This window comes from Aethalodelphis obliquidens, unplaced genomic scaffold (genome assembly GCF_003676395.1).
Source record: "Aethalodelphis obliquidens isolate GAN/ISIS:26980383/991018 unplaced genomic scaffold, ASM367639v1 scaffold1, whole genome shotgun sequence".
In the NCBI taxonomy this organism is placed as follows: domain Eukaryota; kingdom Metazoa; phylum Chordata; class Mammalia; order Artiodactyla; family Delphinidae; genus Aethalodelphis; species Aethalodelphis obliquidens.
Genome location: NW_020837945.1, coordinates 13971512 through 13994846, shown reverse-complemented (window position 1 = coordinate 13994846; position 23335 = coordinate 13971512). Strand labels below are relative to the sequence as shown.

The 23335-nt window shown below is 38.8% G+C and overlaps 1 protein-coding gene across 1 annotated transcript; it reads right to left on the bottom strand.

Annotated features, from left to right (window-relative positions):
* Positions 1-8711: 8711 nt before the first annotated feature.
* On the bottom strand, positions 8712-8975 carry KRTAP8-1 (keratin associated protein 8-1). Its single transcript, XM_027104812.1, has one exon. It carries the CDS (start codon positions 8973-8975, stop codon positions 8712-8714), a length of 264 nt encoding a protein of 87 aa, XP_026960613.1.
* Positions 8976-23335: the final 14360 nt, after the last annotated feature.

The following is a 23335-nucleotide window of genomic DNA, read 5'->3' as shown; positions in this document are numbered from 1 at the left end:
GGGGTGCAGAGGGCAAAGCGGAGAGATTCCCGCACAGAGGACCAGTGCCAACCGACACTCACCAGTGAGGCTTGTCTGCTAACCCGCCGGGGTGGGCGGGGCTGGGAGCTGAGGCTCAGGCTTCAGTCGGAGGGCAGTGAGACGACCTGGGTTGGTGGCGTGAACACAGCCTGAAGCGGTTAGTGCACCACGGCTAGCCGGGAGGGAGTCCGGGGAAAAGTCTGAAACTCCCGAAGAGGCAAGAGACTTTCTCTTCCCTCTTTGTTTCCTGGTGCACGAGGAGAGGGGATTAAGAGCCCTGCTTAAAGGAGCGCCAGAGACAGGCACGAGCTGCGGCTAACAGCATGGACCCCAGAGACGGGCATGAGACGCTAAGGCTGCTGCTGCCGCCACCAAGAAGCCTGTGTGCAAGCACAGGTCACTCTCCACACCTCCGCTCCCAGGAGCCTGTGGAGCCCGCCACTGCCAGGGTCCCGTGATCCAGGGACAATTTCACCAGGAGAACGCACGGTGCGCCTCAGGCTGGTGCAACATCACGCCGGCCTCTGCCGCCACAGGCTCGCCCCGCACTCCGTACCCCTCCCTCATCCCGGCCTGAGTGAGCTAGAGCCCCCGAATCAGAGGCTCCTTTAACCTCGTCCTGTCTGAGGGAAGAACAGATGCCCTTCGGCGACCTACACACAGAGGCGGGACCAAATCCAAAGCTGAAACCCGGGAGCTGTGCGACCAAAGAAGAGAAAGGAAAATCTCTCCCAGCAGCCTCAGAAGCAGCGGATTAAAGCTCCACAATCAACTTGTACCCTGCATCTGTGGAATACATGAATAGAAAATGAATCATCCCAAACTGAGGAGGTGGACTTTGAGAGCAAGATGTATTATTTTTTCCCCTTTTCCTCTTTTTGTGAGTGTGTATGTGAATGCTGCTGTGTGAGATTTTGTCTGTATAGCTTTGCTTTCTCCATTTGTCCTAGCATTCCATCAGTCCGTTTTTTTTCTTTTGTTTTTAATTGTTGTTGTTTGTTTTTCTTTTACTTTAAAATTTTTTTTCTTAATATTATTTTAGCAACTTTATTTTATTTTACCTTACTTTATTTTATTTTATTTTATCCTCTTTCTTTCTTTCTTTCTTTCTACTTTTTCTCCCTTTTATTCTGAGCTGTGTGGATGAAAGGCTCTTGGTGCTGCAGCCAGCAGTCAGTGCTGTATCTCTGAGATGGGAGAGCCAACTTCTGGACATTGGTCAACAAGAGACCTCCCAGCTCCATGTAATATCAAACAGCAAAACTCTCCCAGAGATCTCCATCTCAACACCAACACCCAGCTTCACTCAATGACCAGCAAGCTACAGAGCTGGACACCCTATGCCAAACAACTAGCAAGACAGGAACACAACCCCACCCATTAGCAGAGAGGCTGCCTAAAATCATAATACGCCCACAGACACCCCAAAATACACCACCAGACATGGACCTGCCCACCAGAAAGACAAGATCCAGCCTTATCCACCAGAACACAGGCACTAGTCCCCTCCACCACAAAGCCTACACAATCCACTGAACCAAATTTAGCCACTAGGGACAGACACCAAAAACAACGGGAACTACGAACCTGCAGCCTGCAAAAAGGAGACCCCAAACACAGTAAGATAAGCAAACTGAGAAGACAGAAAAACACACAGCAGATGAAGGAGCAAGATAAAAACCCACCAGACCTAACAAATGAAGAGGAAATAGGCAGTCTACCTGAAAAAGAATTCAGAATAATGATAGTAAAGATGATCCAAAATCTTGGAAATAGAATAGACAAATTGCAAGAAACATTTAACAAGGACCTACAAGAACTAAAGAAGAAACAAGCAATGAAGAATAACACAATAAATGAAATTAAAAATACTCTAGAAGAGATCAATAGCAGAATAATTGAGGCAGAAGAACGGATAAGTGACCTGGAAGATAAAATAGTGGAAATAACTACTGCAGAGCAGAATAAAGAAAAAAGAATGAAAAGAACTGAAGACACTCTCAGAGACCTCTGGGACAACATTAAATGCACCAACATTCGAATTATAGGGATTCCAGTAGAAGAAGAGAAAAAGAAAGGTACGAGAAAATATTTGAGGAGATTATAGTTGAAAACTTTCCTAATATGGGAAATGAAATAGTTAATCAAGTCCAGGAAGCACAGAGAGTCCCATACAGGATAAATCCAAAGAGAAACACGCCAAGACACATATTAATGAAACTGTCAAAAATTAAATACAAAGAACACATATTAAAATCAGCAAGGGAAAAACAGCAAATAACACAAAAGGGAATCCCCATAAGGTTAACAGCTGATCTTTCAGCAGAAACTCTGCAAGCCAGAAGGGACTGGCAGGGCATATTTAAAGTGATGAAGGAGAAAAACCTGCAACCAAGATTACTCTACCCTGCAAGGACCTCATTCAGATTGGATGGAGAAATTAAAACCTTTACAGGGAAGCAAAAGCTGAGAGAGTTCAGCACCACCAAACCAGCTTTACAACAAATGCTAAAGGAACTTCTCTAGGCAAGAAACACAAGAGAAGGAAAAGACCTACAATAACAAACCCAAATCAATTTAGAAAATGGGAATAGGAACATACATATCAATAATTAACTTAAATGTAAATGGACTAAATGCTCCCACCAAAAGACACAGACTGCCTGAATGGATACAAAAACAAGACCCATATATATGCTGTCTACAAGAGACCCACTTCAGACCTAGAGACACATACAGACTGAAAGTGAGGAGATAGAAAAAATATTCCATGCAAATGGAAAGAAAAGGAAAGCTGGAGTAGCAATTTTCATCAGACAAAACAGATTTTAAAATAAGGACTATTAGAAGAGACAAAGAAGGACACTACATAATGATCAAGGGATCTATCCAAGAAGATAAAACAATTGTAAATATTTACGCACCCAACATAGGAGCACCTCAATACATAAGGCAAATACTAACAGCCATAAAAGGGGAAATCGACAGTAACACATTCATAGTAGGGGACTTTAACACCCCACTTTCACAAATGGACAGATCATCCAAAATGAAAATAAATAAGGGAAAACAAGCTTTAAATGATACATTAAACAAGATGGACTTAAGTGATATTTATAGGATATTCCATCCAAAAACAACAGAATACACATTTTGCTCAAGTGCTCATGGAATATTCTCCAGGATAGATCATATCTTGGGTCACAAATCAAGCCTTGGTAAATTTTAGGGAATTGAAATCGTATCAAGTATCTTTTCCGACCACAGTGCTGAGACTAGATATCAATTACAGGAAAAGATCTGTAAAAAATACAAACACTTGGAGGCAAAACAATACACTACTTAATAATGAAGTGATCACTGAAGAAATCAAAGAGGAAATCAAAAACTACCTAGAAACAAATGACAATGGAGACATGACAACCCAAAACTTATGTGATGCAGCAAAAGCAGTTCTAAGAGGGAATTTATAGCAATACAATCCTACCTTAAGAAACAGGAAACATCTCGCAAAAACAACCTAAACTTGCACCTAAAGCAATTAGAGAAAGAAGAACAAAAAAACGACAAAGTTAGCAGAAGGAAAGAAATCATAAAGATCAGATCAGATATAAATGAAAAAGAAATGAAGGAAATGATAGCAAAGATCAATAAAACTAAAAGCTGGTTCTTTGAGAAGATAAACAAAATTGATAAACCATTAGCCAGACTCATCAAGAAAAAAAGGGAGAAGACTCAAATCAATAGAAATAGAAATGACAAAGGAGAAGTAACAACTGACAGTGCAGAAATACAAAAGATCATGAGAGATTAATACAAGCAACTCTATGCCAATAAAATGGACCACCTGGAAGAAATGGACAAATTCTTAGAAAAGCACAACCTGCCAAAACTGAATCAGGAAGAAATAAAAATATGAAGACCAATCACAAGCACTGAAATTGAAACTGTGATTAAAAATCTTCCAACAAACAAAAGCCCAGGACCATATGGCTTCACAGGTAAATTCTATCAAACATTTAGAGAAGAGCTAACACCTATCCTTCTCAAACTCTTCCAAAATATAGCAGGAAGAGGAACACGCCCAAACTCATTCTATGAGGCCACCATCACCCTGATACCCAAATCAGACAAGGATGTTACAAAGAAAGAAAACTACAAGCTAATATCACTGATGAACATAGATACAAAAGTCCTCAATAAAATACTAGCAAACAGAACCCAACAACACATTAAAAGGATCATACACCAAGATCAAGTGGGGTTTATTCCAGGAATGCAAGGATTCTCCAATATATGCAAATTAATAAATGCGATACACCATTTTAACAAACTGAAGGAGAAAAACCTTATGGTTATCTCAATAGATGCAGAGAAAGCTTTCAACAAAATTCAACACCCATTTATGATAAAAACCCTGCAGAAAGTAGGCATAGAGGGAACTTTCCTCAACATAATAAAGGCCATAGATGACAAACCAACAGCCAACATTGTCCTCAATGTTGAAAACCTGAAACCGTTTCCACTAAGATCAAGAACAAGCCAAGGTGGCCCACTCTCACCACTCTTATTCAACATAGTTATGGAAGTTTTAGCCACAGCAATCAGAGAAGAAAGGGAAACAAAAGGTATCCAAATGGGAAAAGAAGAAGTAAAGCTGTCACTGCTTGCAGCTTATATTGATACTATACATAGAGAATCCTAAAGATGCTACCAGAAAACTACTAGAGCTAATCAATGAATTTGATAAAGTACCAAGATACAAAATTAATGCACAGAAATCTCTGGCATTCCTATACACTAATGATGAAAAATCTGAAAGTGAAATTAAGAAGAGTCCCATTTACCATTGCAACAAAAAGAATAAAATATCTAGGAATAAACATACCTAAGGAGACAAAAACCTGTATGGAGAAAATTACAAGACACTGATAAAGGAAATTAAAGATGATATGAATAGATGGAGAGATATACCATGCTCTTGGATTGGAAGAATCAACATTGTGAAAATGACTCTACTACCCAAAGGAATCTACAGATTCAATGCGATCCCTATCAAACTACCACGGGCATTTTTCACAGAAGTAGAACAAAAAATTTCACAATTTGTATGGAAACACAGAAGACCCCAAATAGCCAAAGCAATCTTGAGAATGAAAAACAGAGCTGGAGGAATCAGGCTCCCTGACTTCAGACTATACTACAAAGCTACAGTAATCAAGACAGTAAGGTACTAGCACAAAACCAGATATATAGATCAATGGAACAGGATAGAAAGCCCAGAGATAAACCCACGCACATATGGTCACCTTATCTTTGATAAAGGAGGCAGGAAGGTACAGTGGAGAAAGGACAGCCTCTTCAATAAGTGGTGCTGGGAAAACTGGACAGGTACATGTAAAAGTATGAAATTAGATAACTCCCTAACACCATACACAAAAATAAGCTCAAAATGGATTAAAGACCTAAATGCAAGGCCAAAAACTATCAAAATCTTAGAGGAAAACATAGGCAGAACACTCTATGACATAAATCACAGCAAGATCCTTTTTGACCCACCTCCTAGAGAAATGGAAATAAAAACAAAAATAAACAAATGGGACCTAATGAAACTTCAAATCTTTTGCACAGCAAAGGAAGCCATAAACAAGACCAAAAGCAACCCTCAGAATGGGAGAAAATATTTACAAATGAAGCAACTGACAAAAGATTAATCTCCATAATTTACAAGCAGCTCATGCAGCTCAATAACAAAAAAGCAAACAACCCAATCCAAAAATGGACAGAAGACCTAAATAGACATTTCTCCAAAGAAGATATACAGACTGCCAACAAACACATGAAAAAATGCTCAACATCATTAATCATTAGAGAAATGCAAATCAAAACTACAGTGAGATATCATCTCACACCAGTCAGAATGGCCATCATCAAAAAATCTAGAAACAATAAATGCTGGAGAGGGTGTGGAGAAAAGGGAACACTCTTGCATTGCTGGTGGGTATGTGAATTGGTACAGCTACTATGGAGAGCAGTATGGAGGTTCCTTAAAAAACTGCAAATAGAACTACCATATGACCCAGCAATCCCACTACTGGACACATACCCTGAGTAAACCATAATTCAAAAAGAGTCATGTACCAAAATGTTCATTGCAGCTCTGTTTACAATAGCCAGGAGATAGAAACAGCCTAAGTGTCCGTCATCAGATGAATGGATAAAGAAGATGTGGCACATATATACAATGGAATATTACTCAGCCATATAAAGAAATGAAATTGAGCTATTTGTAATGTAGTGGATGGACCTAGAGTCTGTCATGCAGAGTGAAGTAAGTCAGAAAGAGAAAGACAAATACCATATGCTAACACATATATATGGAATTTAAGAAAAAAAAAATGTCATGAAGAGCCTAGGGGTAATACAGGAATAAAGACACAGATCTACTAGAGAATGGACTTGAGGATATGGGGAGGGGAAAGGGTAAGCTGTGACAAAGCGGGAGAGTGGCATGGACATATATACACTACCAAACGTAAAATAGATAGCTAGTGGGAAGCAGCCACATAGCACAGGGAGATCAGGTCGGTGCTTTGTGACCACCTAGATCGATGGGATAGGGCGGGTGGGAGAGAGGGAGATGCAAGAGGGAAGAGATATGGGGATATATGTATAACTGATTCACTTTGTTATAAAGCAAAAACTAACACACCATTGTAAAGCAATTAAACGCCAATAAAGATGTAAAAAAACAAAAAAAAAAGGTGGGGAAGGACCCCAGGGCCATCCAGATGTGTCTCTCAAGTAACTATAAAAGCTCTAATATAATAAACTACACCTTAAATAAAGTATGCTTTTAAAATAAAATAAATTTTTTAAAAAGTCGGTAATTACCTGGGGTGAATGCTATGTTAATTCACTTGATTTTGGTAATCATTTCACAATGTATGTACATATCAAACATCCTGTTGTACACCTTAAATATATAAAAAATTTTTTGTCAATTATACCTCAATTAAGCTGGGGAAAAAAATTTATTTCTGAATCATACCTCAGATGATTGGCGTGAGGCCCAAGAATTTACATTTTAAGCCACCTGCCCAGGTGATGCTCCTGCATACCATAACTTCAGAAACACTGACTTAGATGTTCTCTGTGGTCTCTTCAAGCACAAATTTTTTATAACTCAGTCATCATTCTAGAACAGTCATACAGTTTCTAACCTCAATATGACCCTCTAATTCGTGAAAAAAAAAAAAAAAAAAAAAACCTTTTCTTATGCTATTCTAACCTGCATGTTTGGTTAAGTTACAGTTCTCAGCATGCATCAACCTGCGGCTGCTAGAAAGTTTCAAACTGGATATTTTACTGGTTATAACGATAGTCTACTGGAAAATAATCTACTAAGTCAATTCTTAAACAAGTTGCCTTTTGAATTTTTTTTTAAACAGATATTTGTTGGATGAAATATGGTGCAGAAAATACTGTTTTCTAAAATGATTTCTCCAAATAGCCTTTACATTTATAACTAAGGCGAAAACTGTGCAGCATGCCACATGCAGACACTCAATAGAAGAGCAGAGTTAAGCCAAATCCTGCTGTCACCAAGAATATTTGTACCCTACATAAAATGTTTTCAACAAGAGGATTGAGACATTATTGACTTGGCTTATAAAAAGAATACTCTTCTCTCTAAAACAACACAGAGAAAGGCTGAGATATCTTCAGGTCCATGAAAAGGGGCTCTTTTAAGAGTAAAATTCACTACCTGTTATTGATTCTACAAAGATTAAGAAGCTTTACCTCGTTGTTTCTAAACTGGTGCTTCTAAGCTGTAAAGTAGATACTGTAGGTGGTTTGAGATAAGGGATTTATCCTTCCCCTAAAAGACTCTCAGACTCCTAAAATACATCTCTAGCTATTCTAGATGCCCCAGAATCCTTAAATAGGGGACATAGCATTTTATTCTACAATCCTTAGTCCCTGGGAGAAGAAACATAGTGGGTTTCCTTTGCACTAATATAGAAATAAGTGAAATCGGCCACCAATGTTCCGTTCTCTTGCAGAGGAGCAGAAGTGGTGAGATGGTACAGCAAGCACTGAATGGTGTGCCATTGGCACCAGAATTGGAGGTGGATGTCACAGAGTTAAAGGAAGGTTAAGATAGAAATTTTTTTTAATCATAAGCAAACCCCTCTTGCCTGCTTATCACAAAAGATCAAGGATTATTTGCTTTCTCACTGCTTCTAACACGCACATGAGAAAAATAAATCCACTTCCCTCCCCACTCAATGTACCAAAAAATATGCCCACCAAATGTACCCACCAAAAAAGGAATGTACCCACCAAAAAAAGAAAACTCCTCTCAGGTAGGAATATTATGATGGTTAAGACAAGTTTATTGAGAATTTGACAGACACTTCCACAACTTGATGATGACAAACATCATGAGCTTGGTGAAAAATTCAAAAGTAATACATGTTTGGGTGTCAAGTGTCTGCAAATGTCCCCACAAACATCATCCAGGGAAGGCAGCTGGAGGCATCAAGTGGCTTCTCATTTTCTTCCCTTGAGACTCTGGTGCTAGGTCTGAAAAGCAGTGACTGGGAGGTTGATGAGCACATGAGGACCTGGAATTATTCCTCTCAGCCTTGGGAGAGAAGGTTCCATGCTTCAGGTATTTCAGAAAATCAATAGAGAGCAGATGGCCAGAATCTTCTGTAGTCGAAAGCCCCACACACATTGTAGCCATAGCCACAACCATAGCCCACTGGGGAGTGGGTGCTGACGTAGCCACAGCCAACACTATACCCCAGGGGGTAGCTGTAGCTGCCCCAGTAGCATCCTGGGAAGACAGTGCTGGAGAAGTTGTTATAGCACATGGTGTCTGGAGTTGGGGGCCTAGATAGCAGTAGAATGCGTTTCCTCAGTATGATGGATTCCCTTCTCTCCATCCTTCTTTATATACCCTGGCTGTGGGGTGTGGTGAAAAACACAAGGGGTCATTTTCATTGACACCTGTTTGCTTCACAAATAGCTCATTAGTTTGTTTTGCTTGCTTAAGACATCTTTACACTTGCTTAAGAAATTTCTCATGTGATAGAACACAGGGGCAGGATTCCTTCAAATAAATTGTGTTCCTTCATTTAAAATACGCATTGCAGAGACTTCAAAGCACTGGGTCTTGTAGGTCCTAGATACAAGCGTCTGTGAGCAGGCATTACAATACCAAGAAATTTTCTGAGGTTGTTAACTGTCATTCAGTCCTCTTGCTCTTTGAACGTCCATACCACACAGCTGGAATTCAAAAAATATGTGTTGAATAAATTAATAAATGAAATAACAAATACATAATAAGACTGCCTCAAAATGGAGATATTTCTTAGTATTCACCTGATTAAAGAATTTTTTGCAGTATGCAAGATAAATGCCAAAGAGTTCATTGGAAAGACTCCTTTTTTCGCCTTTATCTATAGCTACCCTGTTTACAAAACTGGATAAAATTTTAATTTTAATTATAGTACCTGCCTGAACTATATTTAACATCACATTTCTAAACCACTGCCTGAACTAATTATCTTGTAATTATAAAAAAAAAAATGGAGCTTGTGGATTGATCCTAGAAATAAATTGTCAAATATCATCTGTTGGTCTAATATGCTTTTCAAAGTAAATGTTGAAAATAATAACAGGATAAAAACAGAAATATTAATGGGAAATTTTACCTTAAAATGTACACTATTTTTTTCCATTAGATCTAATAAGACCATATTATCTAACAAATATTATGATCTTGTAAAGAGCCAGATGACAATATTAAATCAAAGTTATTTCATTTTTAGAATGATTATGCACCCCAGGATTGGGAAAGAAAATCATTCCTCTCTCTAAATGGAAATTTAGTCCTCAAATATGAATTAAAGGAGGAATAAGATTGATCAAACCCATCTTGGGTCATGCAAGACTTAAAAAATTATTCTCAGATACCTGCATTAATATTCCTTGGAATGGCACTTAAGAGAAAATTTACAGAAAATACAACAAAAGAGGACATATGGCACAGAAATAGAAAGACACAGAACTGCAAGGAATCATTCTTAGAAAGGCACAGAACAGATACATATGACATACTAGCCCCCAAATTTTTACTTTAGATTTCAGACGTAAATTTCCTTCCTGTTACTAGCAGCTAAGACCTAAATTTCTGGAGGCATATAGAGGTCACAGGCTGACTCCAAGGACAAGGTGAGACACTTGGAAAAATGCACAGCTGTGACAGTGTTTCAACCACTAATTGGTTAATTATAACAGAGGTATTTTTGAAAATACACTGTGCTCTTGCAGCATCCTTGCTCATGAACAAAGCTGTATGGCCACCTAGGGTGATTCAGCATTTAAAATTCAAACACTTCATGTGACTTATAGCTAAATAAGACCAGGAAATTACAATTAGCTTCACTCACAAAATATAAAGGCATTCAACAGCAGATCCTTCTCTAAAAATCATAGAATAATTTATGTCTTATTTCTGCCGTCATCACATTGCCCTGCTCCATGAAGAAAAAAACTGGTAATATTTGAAAAAAGAAAAATTGAAAAAAAATAGCATCATACAATGGAAAGAAAAAAGATTGAGTTAATGTTAAAATTCAGTTATGATGCTCTGTTTAAATAAATTGCCCCTCTCACTTGCCTACCCAATCAGACAATATGCTAGCTTTGCCCTGCAGGGCACAATACCCAACTCTGTATCTGAGTAGTAATGGTGAATAAAAATTAAAATATGTTGTCTTTTTAAAAACTTAAGTCGTATTTACAAAGAACATTCTGAATTTTCTCTAGAAATTCTGCAGAAAATCATAACACAAGAAAATTTTAGGGAAATACATGATTTATCAAGTTATTTAAAAACAAAATAGGTAGCTAGCTTAATTTTACACTGGGTCTATGAAAGCTTTATTATACTATAGGTTTATCTAGATGCAGGTGTTGTAGAGCCTGAAGTTTATACAATGTTGAGAAGCCTCTTGATGAAAAACAGTAAACATAAAAGTATAAAATTCAGTACAAAAATAAACATTTGTTAAAATGATAAATCACAAATTTAAACACTAATAAAAGTCACAAATATTATAAACTTTTGAAAAAATGTTTTTACTACATAACTGCCTGACACGCTTCTATAATATTTTTCCATAGACAAGCTTTGGGCTCCACCATTTCGAATTTTTTCCTCCACTACTCATTCTACACTGGATGCCATGGGGCTAATACATACTGAGATGTGACTTCTGGTCCTGCACATTCATGTCACAAATTCTGGGTGAATTGGTAGAGTAGATGGGAGAGAATTCCTGGAAGCCATCACCATACATGGATGGCTAGCCTAATTAGACACAGAAGTAACTGCAAACCACATAAATCTATCTCCCATATCCAAATTCAACTTCTCCTTAGCTAGATCCCAGAAAGGTCCGTGGTCTCTCTAATGCCTTCCAACCTGAGGGGAAGTGTGATTGTAGGGAACCCCAGGTGGAAAGCAACAGCGGGCTAAACCAATTGCTGTTAAAATGTCTTACTTTTGTGAGTTTCTCAAGAAACTAGGGTCATGTGACATGGAGGTTTGAAAAACAGAAAAATATTATATTCTCACATATGAAATGACATGGTATTGAACTAATCATTGTTGGGTATTTATTGGTTTAGATAAAGTTCATGACCCTTTATCTTTTAATAACAATGTTAAGATGTTATTTAATAAATAATCTGATTTCTTCTTTCATATTTCTTTGATTTCAAATAAAATGTGACATGAATAAAGATAGGGAAAATTTGATTTTCTACAATGGAGCAAGAATGTGTTGTGTACAGATCATAGAAATAGAGTCAATTCCAGTGTGCACAATAAAACAGTTCTTGTCTTTTCAGCTTCAGATATAAAGTTTCCAGCTTCAAGATATTATAATTCATTAAAAATGAGAGAGAAATTACAAGGGAATGTTTTAAATGAATTTTAGAATATACATCAGTGTTACTCTATAATATAAAAATTATATTTCATTCTTTTCATTTATTCTTACAAATATTTATTGAGCATCTCCTATATTCCAGGCATGTTGTTAGGTGCTAGAAATCTAAAGACAAATTGGAAATGGTAATTAAATGGAAAAAGATAAATAAATGAAAATGCAATGTTATATGTTCTACCCTGGAAGTCCACACTGCCCTCTTGTAGACTTCAGGGGGTGAAACAGAGAGTGGACAACTCTACGTGATGTAGGGGGTAATGTCCATGGAAAGCTTCATTATGAAAGGGGTATATATTTGAACTGGGTCTTGAAAATGGACATCAGTCAGGAAGATAGTGGATTTAGAGGATATTCCAGAAAGAAGTGTTGAAGCAAAGTCTTAACAGTGTTATATAGTACAATGCCTTCCAAGAGACATTGATAATTCAATGGGGCCGTAGCCTTGCATGTGACAGAAGAATTAGTGGAAGTTGGAGCTGGAGAGACAGTCAGGGGACATATGAGACTGTGCGTTTTGTGGAGGAAAAGGGAGCCACTCGTACACTAAGCTAGGGTTGGCATAATCAGTTCTGCATTTTAGAGAGATCACTACCCTGACAGGGTGGAGGATGAATTAGAAGTGGGAAACCCTGGAGGTATGAAAACCAGGTTTAAAATTGTATACTTTAGGGATTATTTTGGCTACAAGTAACCAAAAAAAACAAAACAAAAACAAAAAGCAAAATGAGCTGAAAGTTGCTAAATGAAAAGAGTTTATTTTTCACAAATAATGGAAAATGAGAACATAAGCAATTCCAGGTTGCTCCAGGACTTGACAACGTCAGGATTCAGAGGTGTGATTCTCTATCTACTCATGGCTGCAGAATCACTGCAGCAGGTCAATGCTTCAGATTCGTTCACATCAACATCTAAAAATAGAGGAGTAAAAAAAAAGGACTTCTCTCAAAGCTCCTTTTCATTGTGCAATGAGCAGGAATTCATTTCATATTTGTCTTCCAATGGATTTCTTTTATGTCCCATTGTCCAGAATTGAATCATATCCCAGGGTTGAACTACAAGGGAAGCTAGAAAAGTGTGTATTGGGCACTTTCTGCCTGTATCATGTGAAGCAGGTTCTGGCAACCTAGAAGAAGGAGGAGGAATAGTCACTGAGATTGATAATCAGTTACACAAAAGCCACTTCACTAACTAGGTGACAGTATTAGCAAGGGGATGAATTTAAGAATTGTTAGGGAGGTAGATTTAACAAGTGGGTTAACAACCATCTATCAGGATCATATCCCTACCAGGAATTCTGATGCAAGACATCCGTGGAAGACACTGTGAGAAGGAATACCAAAGGGCAGTGCTTCTCAATCATTCTCCCCTTATGGCATCAAAGTACATTACACATCTTTAGGATACAGTGGGATAATCTGACAAGACTCACTGGGAAGAGACAGCCATCCTGGGAGCTCTGGCACCCCAGGTCCTGTCCAGATCAGCTGGGGGATTAAGATTAGCAACATTCTGGCACACCTGTAATTCAGTGCTGAGGTCCTCCAATTGGAAGGCTCTGTAAGATATTTGGGACAATTAGAGATAATAAAATAGCCAGTAGAGACATCTAATCATTGCTGCAAGAAGAAAATAAAGAAAATATTCACGCTTCCAGAATGTAAAGTTATCCCAAGGAGGATGCTTGCTTAGACCCTTGATTTAAAATCCTCCTAATGCCTTTGGGTTACTATTATCTGGTAATCAGATACTGAGACCCTCAAAATATGACTTCCTTTCAGGTAATTTACTAACTTGCATACAAAATTTAATTATTGTTATCTAGGGCCTCATATTCAGAAATTGCATCTGGTTTTGGGTATGAAATTAAGATTTACACCCACGCAGTGAGGTGATACCATCTGAATAATAAGAATCTCGACACCTAGGAGTCACCCTTGACACCCCCTCCCCTGCATTTGCAAATACAATCTGTCACAAAGTGCTGTCACTTTTATCTTCTAACACTCTCTTAGATCCATTAATTTCTATCAATGTCCACTTCACTACTCTATTTCTTATTGTTTCCTAATGCTACAAATTACCACAAACTTGGTGACTAAAAAAGACACAAATTTATTATCACAAGTTCCAAGAGTCAGAAGTCTAAAATTAAAGTGTCGGCATGGCCAGTTCCTTCTGAAAGCTCTGAGGGGAGAACCTGTTTTCTGGCCTTTTTCAGCTTCTGTAGGTGGCCTGCATTCTTTGGCCAGTGACCACTTCCTTTCATCACTCCAATCTCTCACTTCTATCGTCTCGTCTCCTACTACTGACTCTGACCCTCCTGCCCACCTCTTATAAGAACCCTTGTGATTACATTGGGCCCACCTGGATAATCCAAAATACTCTCCCCATATGAAGATCTTTAACTTAATCACTTCTGCCAAGCCCCATTTACCATGTAAGGTAACATTTTCATGGGTTGCAGAAATTCAGAGTGGACAACTTATTCAGCCTGGCACACTACCTACTTCACTACCTACCTACCGACACTGCTATGGTGACTGAAAAACTAATCAAGTTCACAGTTTCCCTCCTTACACACTGCTTCCCATTGCCAAAGTGTTTACAAAATGTAGATCTGGTTACAATACAAACACACACACACACACAAACAAACATTAAAAATATTTCAGGACTTCCCTGGTGGCTCAGTGGTTAAGAATCCACCTGCCAACGCAGGGAACATGGGTTCAATCCCTGGTCTGGGAATATCCCATATGCTGTGGAGCAACCAAGCCTGCGAGCCACAACTACTGAGCCCACACACCACAACTATGGAAGACCATGTGCCCTAGAGACTGCATGCCGCAACTACTGAGCCCACGTGCTGTAACTACTGAAGACCCCATGCTCTAGGGCCTGCGTGCCACAGTACTGAGCCTGAGTGCCGCAGTTGCTGAAGCTCACGTGCCTGGAGCCCGTGCTCTACAACAAGAAGCCACCACAATGAGAAGCCCACGCACCACCACAAAGAGTAGCCCCTGCTCTCAGCAACTAGAGAAAAGCCTGCGCACAGCAACAAAGACCCAACACAGCCAAAAAATAATAATAATTAAAAAAAAATTCAATAGCATCCCATTGCTTTTTAGATTTTTTTTTAATCTTTAATCTAACCTAAAAGCCCCCAACTCACTCTGATTAGACATCATTGACTATCTTAGATCTTCAAATATATCATGTGTTTTGCCACTTTCTGTTTGTTCTACATGGAATTATCTTCCCTCCTCTGTCCTCCTCAACTCCCATCAACCTTCAGATACTAGTTCAATCACTTCCCTTGGGAGGCCTTTCTGACATCCCCGAGTAGCCAAAGTCCACCTACACTATCATAGTGGCCACCATCTCCCTCCTACTTGTAGTTCTTTAACCTTTATTTGTGTGAGTGATACCTGCCTCAGCAACATGCTGTTTCAAGGAGACCAAAACTGACGTCTTTAATCAGCCCTGATTCCTCAGTGCCTAGCTCACTACTGGGCGTGATATAGGTTTTCAATGAATATCAGTTGAATAAATGAGTGAATGAATGAATATTCCAAGTCAAATTTGGCCACTGACTTGCTGTAAGAATTTATGCAGATCACTTGCCTGGGTCCCAAGTCTTTCGACTGAAACAGGAGGTAAGTTGACACCCTGGGACTAACCATCTTAGCCATTGAATGATCCTAACATCAAAATTACTGATAAGCTAAGATTACAATTCAACCCTCTCCCATTGGATTTGGTCAATTAAGCATGCAACTATATAGAGTACTTTTGTTCACTATGTTACACACTCCTGCTAAGACACACTCACGAGCCCCCAGCTGCCATCATTTTAAAATACAAAATGCAGTGACAGAATTGCAGAAGAGAAATGTTGAAACCTCTACAAGACATTCCACCACAATAGTTTCAAAGTTTAGTCTGTGCAAGAATCTCCTTGGATACTTGTTTAATATACATATTTTCTGAGCTCTGTTCCTGTAGATTCTGATTGCCTGGGTCTGTGCTGGGGCCGAGAAATCTGTATTTTAAATAAGCAGCCCAAGTGATTCCAATAACATGCTTTGGAGGAATTCCCTGGCAGTCCAGTGGTTAGGACTCAGTGCTTTCACTGCCATAGGCTGGGTTAGATAATTGGTCGGGGAACCAAGATCCCACAAGCCATGTGGCACAGCCAAAAAATAAATAAATAAAGTGCTTTGGTCACTCCTTGAGAAATTTGTACTGTTCAATGGTTAGCCATCTGAAAAGGTGTCCTCTTTAACAAAACACACAACTTAAAATGGGATGAGTGTAAAATGGTGAAGGAGAAAAAGGAGACACCTTCTTAGCCAGGATTAATAAGCAGAGTTGATGTAACTTCTTATCATGGACAACTTTGCTCCCCAGGGGACTTGGCAATGACTAGAGACAATTTCCCTTGTCATGACTGGTGAGGTGCTGCTTTGCCAGGGATGCTGCCAAACATTCTGCAATGCACTGAACGCCCCCCTCCCCCCAGCAACAAAAAACTATCCAGCCAAAATGTCAACAGAGCCAAAGTCAGAAACCCGGGTCTAAAGTCAAGATCACATGCAGTTAAATATGATTGCCATGCAACATACCCCAAAAGTGTCACATGACGTGGCCAGAACTTGCTGACCAAGACTTGGGACTAACTTGAGACACAATTTCAAGGCCTTGCTATCTCAGCACTTTTGGAGCTAAGCCACATTGTGAGGCTACTTAGTGAATTATCAGAGCAAGCAACTAATTAACGAAGCTTGCTATTTGATGTAGAACCCATGTGGTTTTCTTAAGAAATAATGTGACATCACAACAATGCCTGGATGCATAATAGGCCCACTGACTCTAGTCAGAAGCATTTCACATGTGTTTCAGAATCAATATGAAAAAGAAATTCCAAGGAAAGTACATTTTTTGCTGCAAGCTTTTAGACACTAGTGGGATCTGAAGGTCCTGTTTAGCATCTACCCTCTATTCCTGCTGATGCAAAATGGAGGAGCTGAGGTCTACTACTTGTGACACAAAGAGAGAGTTAGAGCCGGAAACTGGAAATGTGTATAAAATTAAAGCACAGAACCAACCAGCAAGCTGAGTTAGTGAAAAGGATCAAGTATGAGAAATTATGGTCTTTTGTGCTACCTTGGTGCTAAGACAGACTTGCTGATGAGTAGAAGCATGACATTTCAACTTGCTTGTTAGCTACCCTTTGGAAGGCCTGAGATGCTGTTCTTCTGATGACCTTGAAAATAGTGTTTCCTATCACAGCTGAACAAAACATGATGGCAAGTTCAATCTACTAAAAGATAATTTCTTCAAAGTCTTTGCTGACCAAAAACTAAATATAAAAACAAATAAATTTAAATTTAAAAAGTTAGGACCTGTGTCCCAAAGATTTCTTTATCTTAAAATTTAAGGGGCTTCCCGGGTGGCGCAGTGGTTGAGAGTCCGCCTGCCGATGCGGGGGACGCGGGTTCGTGCCCCGGTCTGGGAAGATCCCACATGCCGCGGAGCGGCTGGGCCCGTGAGCCATGGCCGCTGAGCCTGCGCGTCCGGAGCCTGTGCTCCACAACGGGAGAGGCCACAGCAGTGAGAGGCCCGCGTACCGCAAAAAAAAAAAAAAAAAAAATTAAGACTGTTCATTAGGAAAGTGTTGAAAATTCTGTCATTGCAACCAAGTGTGTAGGACATAGAAGCTTCAAAATGGAAATAATGAGGCATAAAGCAGATTATTAAAGGGGAGGATGATTGGAAAGGGAAGAAAATGGAACAGAACACTGCAATGCAAATATCATTGTCAAAGATAATGTCAGGAGCCTCAGAGGCAAGTCAAGGAATTGAAAAGGAATTGGTGTCTGAGGAATAATGGTATTTTTAGAGACAACCATAATCAACATACTCAGGAGTCATAGAACATTCTAAGTGGTCTCTGCCTGGCAGGCCTTAGAAGCAAGAAATATTTCCATTTATCTAATAGAAAGCTCTCCTGCTATAATTTTAAGTGTTTTTTTTTTCTATTCTCAATAGAAATGAAAAAACATGAACTAGTTTTTCTGTAAATAGCAATAAAAAATTGAACAAAAGTATAGGAAAACAATTTTTTATACTTTCCTTTTTTGCTGAAAATGTTAACACCATTTCGTCAACACTTTAAACATCAACAGTGAGATATGTCTCCTTCTCTACTTATTTTGGGATAAGAATCAACAGGACTTGGGCCAGTACTCTAATTGTATGTGCACACAAATCACCTGAGGATCTTGTCAATGTGCAGAGTATAATTTGGAAGGGGAAGGCCTGAGATTGTGCAACTTGAACAAGCTCCCAGGTGATGCCCATATTTCTTGTCTGCAGACCATATTTTAAGTAACAAGGGAGTAGGCTTTTTCCTCTATGGCTTTAAATAATTATATTAATTCAACAAATAGTTATCACGTGTCTGAGATACAGCACTGGTAATGGAACATTGAATAAAGCATGGTGCTTGTCCTCAAAAACCTTACAGCATATAGGCTACAGTGAGGGAATCAGACCTGCCAATTAATGATGGTGAGAAAGATAAACAGCAGCCCTGAGAACACAAATGGTAAACCAGAGCGTTCCCTGATTCCCACGCACAGAATCTTCAGAACATCAAATCAGACAAGGTCACTCTGTGACAATGATGGAGAGAGACAAAAACAAGGCCACTCTGTAGCCATACCAGAGAACAGATGAAAACAAGAACACTGTACAAACCACAAAAATGACTAAACCTCACCTTCAGTGCCTACTGCTTTTTTACCAATGACAACTTTAGTTTTGTTCCACTTCCTCAGTAAAAGTTGTTAAAATACCCAATCATAGAAATTAGGTCTGCTTCCTGATGTTACCTCTGGGAAGTGGACTAATGGTCCCCCAAAGACGTCGCCATCCTAATTCCAGAGCCTGTTAATATGTTATATTACATGGCAAAAGGGCTTTGAGGTTGCTAATCCACAAGCCTAGAGGTAGAGAGATTATTCTGGATTATTGGGGTGGGCCCAATGTAATCAAAAGGATCCTTAAAGTGAAAGAGGAAGGTAGGAGGGTCAGAGTCAGATCAGGGAGAGGGATTTGAAGATGCTATGCTACTGTCTTTGAAGGTGAAGGAAGGAGACACAAACCAAGGAAGTGGGGCAGCATCTTGAATCTGGAAAAGGCAAGGAAGTGAAATCGTCCACAATGAGTACAACCCTACCAATACCTTGACTTTTGAACTTCTGACCTCCAAAATTGTAAGAGTAAATTTGTGTTGTTTTAAACCACTAACTTTGTGGAAAGTTTTTACAGACGGTTTCCAATCCAGAAGAGACCACTGCCTCCTTTAATCCTCTCCAAAGTCAACTCCTTCAAGCCCAAATCCTAGAACAAGCCCCTCCTAACCCTCTTATTGAGACATCCTAGAGTTTCTCATGTTGCATGATCTCCATCATCACAGTAAGTAATAAGCCCAACTTTGTTTGACTACGATGTGTTCCAGGTGGTCTTGGTTGGTGGGCAGAGAGTAGTGGGAGCACTGCCATATTAAACAGAGGTGAAGCTTTTCAGTTGGAACAAGGGAGGACCCCTGGGGTAGAGGAAGGCCTTCTGAAAGCTCCATAGGAGTTCACTGGATGAAGAAGAGGTTAGAAGACAGCAAAGAACCATTGCAAGAGAAAGGGAAGCATGTTATAACGAAGTAGGAAATGAGACTAGAGAAATCGGTGTTCTTATGAGCCACTAATTGATCTTTATCCTGAAACTGATCTTTATCCTGAAATCAGTAAGTAACCACAAAATAACCAGAGTTTGTGAAAGAAAGTCATGTTATTAGATTGGCATTTTGAGAGATGATTTCATCTGTGGTATGGAAGATGGTTTGGAGATTGCCTGGCAGACCGGATAGGCAGCAGGTGTATTAATCCAGGCAAGAAACGATAACGGTATGAATGGAGGCAGAAATTAGGAGTGAAGATCTGCCACCATTTTGTAGAGATAGTGAGATGGGAAAACCTAAGGACTTGGTACCAAAGTAAAGAATGAAGCCTAATAATTATTAAGATTATTTGACAAGCTTATGAAATACTGGAGGACCTTCATAACCTCATTTAGGGTCAAATCAGTAAGCACATAATGAATGTTTTGCCTCTGTTATCAGTGGTAGGATAATGTGCTTGGAAGGAATCAGAAGACCTCAGCTTGATACCCTGGTTCAAGGCTCAGCTTTCCCAGTTGGTAAATATTTACTCACTTGGGAAAATTACTTAATTTCCATCAAATTAATAATGATACCTATTTCCCAAGACAATTGTCAGAATTAAATAAAATTCTATGGATGTATTCTGTAAACTGTCAATCAATATGTACATTTATGTACAGTTATTTATGGCATAAGAAGTGCATTAGGGACTTCACTGGCAGTCCAGTGGTTGGGACTTCGCCTTCCAGTGCAGGGGGTGCGGATTCAATCCCCTTGGCTAGCTATAGCTTGACATTTTCTTTACAAATGAGTGACGCAGCCTCAAACAAATTAAACTTTTCAACACTGGTTTCCTCTTCAGTAATATAGTAGATAATGAAATCTGCCTCAAAAAACCTGTTATTGTTTTATTAAAATTATCTATTTTTGTATCTGTTACATAATTACTACAGGAGAAAAAGAGATAAGTTTTTGTTGTACTTAATCCCTTCTTGTCCCTCATTAAGGTATTTATGTTAGATTCAAGATGACAGGTGGACCAACCATACAGATTTTTTTCCTTCCCCTTCCCTAGAACCCATTAAATTATAGCAAAGGCTGGAAGCCAACAATGACAGAGAGAATTGTAGGGACAACATCAGTTGAGGGGAGATTACCTAAAGGTCTGGATGATGGAAAGGAGATGAAGGGAAAACAGAAAGAAGGAGAAACTATGAAAGGAGGGGACTACAAGCAACAGTAAGCTGATCTTCCCTTCAAATTCCCAGGGAGGACTGGGCCTCAGAACACTAAGAAAAATACCAGGATTGGGGCTGAAACAGAGATAATGTGGTTAAATGAAAATCTCATTGAAGAACAGGGTGAGGTACTAGGGCAACTTGTGTTGTCACTTGAACTTTAGAGCAAAACTTTAGATCTTTACACAATGGCATTTGAGGACCTCATCCAGCCTAAAGGTCAGCCACCCTCTCTTACCCTAAAGTGAATTCTGCCTGTCAGTGAACTTTTCCCCATACCCAGAGCTCCAGTGCAGCTCGTCAGTGTGTCAGTATTAAATCTGAAAGAATGACTGACAATCATAGCAATGACTGTTATAACATATGAGAGGATAGAAATTAGCATATGTAGCAATGATACCATAGCAGTAAGTACACTTAACACCTATATCATAGTTTCTAAATACCGGTCTTCACCTAAGGGATCTAGTGCTTCCATGACTGAAGGAGAAAAGTTCAAGATAATCCTGGAATATCTTGTTGAGCCAGAAAGGAAGACATTGATCAAACAGCACTGGGAGCCATTTCTGAAGGACAAAGGAGCCAGCATGAAGATGTCCCCACTCTCCAAATCTGGGACAATTTGAGCATCAAAATTAGTAATAATGATATGGATGGTAACACATTGAGTAAAATAAGAATCCTCAAGCCCATATTGATATAGATATTGATACTAATAAATAAGCACACAAAAAATAAGTGGGGAGAAGAGAAATTTCTTACGTAGAATGCCAAATAATAAATATAGAAGGAATTAGAAAATTGTTAATGGATCCTTAAATATTGGTGAAAGCTTGATAAGGAATAGAATAAATATTTACATAGTGTCAAAGTATCGACACAAATTAATTATTAATTACAAAGGGAGAAATAGCAAATGTGCAGTGAAAAAACGTGAAGGACACTACTTTCATCAAGTGATCAACGTAACCACCAACCAAATTTACATGAACCAACATAAAGTGTCTCTTGATACAATGCAATGAAAAGGATACAGCATCACTTCTATGGCATTTCTACCAAAAAATGCTAAACATGAATCTAATCATGAGGAAAGTTGGATAAACCCAAATCAAGCTATATATATATATATCTTATAGGCTGTCTCATATTTTGGGTCCTTGGAAGGAAATGAGTGGATAATCATTTATAACACGTTAATTGGCATAAAATAGGAGACTATTAAATTTCCCATAAATATTGAATAAAGTATATTTAACTCTTAAGGGTCAGAATTGTGTTTTATTTATCTCTCTGTCCCCAAATTTTAGGACAATGCTTGGTGTTGTATCTACTTGGTGAGTGTCTGTTGAATGAGTATCTCTTGAAGATACTCAGTGTCTCAGGCCAGAGACTGCTGCAGGTTTTTACAGCACCTCAAGTTTTAACACAGTGACCAGAGCCCAATAACTTCATACATAAATGAAGTTTATATTGGACTCTACAATATTTTGCACCCATAAAGCAGAGATTCAACAAATCAATGAACAGTTATTGAGCATCTTCTCTGACACAGACAGGGGTGCAATAAATACTTGATACATGAATGCATGAGCTTTCATTCAAACAGAGCAGAGGTTTCTCAGGAAAGAAGATAAGAAGCATTTTCTAAGTGCGGACCACATATCATTTCAAGTGCTTCTGATGGCAACTATCACTCCAAAGAACAAATGCTTCATTTTAAATACAGCTATACATATAATCAGAGGTGAAGAAGGTAGGAAAAATAAAACCCATCAATCAAAAAGGGAAAAAAATACTATGTGATTTTAGCTGTCAGCTTCCCTTTACTGACCAAATCGTAGAATGTCTTAAAAACAGAATGCCATAACTCAGTCCATTTAGTGAACTTTTTCCAACAGTTTATGGGGTTCAAATCTCTCTAGGACTGAGTTCTACAAACAGCAGGAAAAGGGGATAAAACAAAATGGAATTGTGTCACTAATGAAAGGAGGAAAGAAATGTTTTTTAACATTCAACAACTAAGAAATATTCCTGTTTATAATCAGCATAGAGAAACACTGACAACTGCGGTATACAGACTATACAGTTGACTCTTGAACAGAGTGGGTTTGAACTTCAAAGGTCCACTTATATGTGGATATTTTTTAATAGTAAATACTATAGTGCTACACAATCCACAGTTGGTTGAATCCACAGAGTCAGAGAGAACCTCAGCTACAGAGGGCTGAACATAAACTATACATGGATTAACCCCCGCATTGTTCAAGGGTCATCTGTATTTGGATTAAATTTAGAACTTTTTTAGGGAATTTTTAAAAATT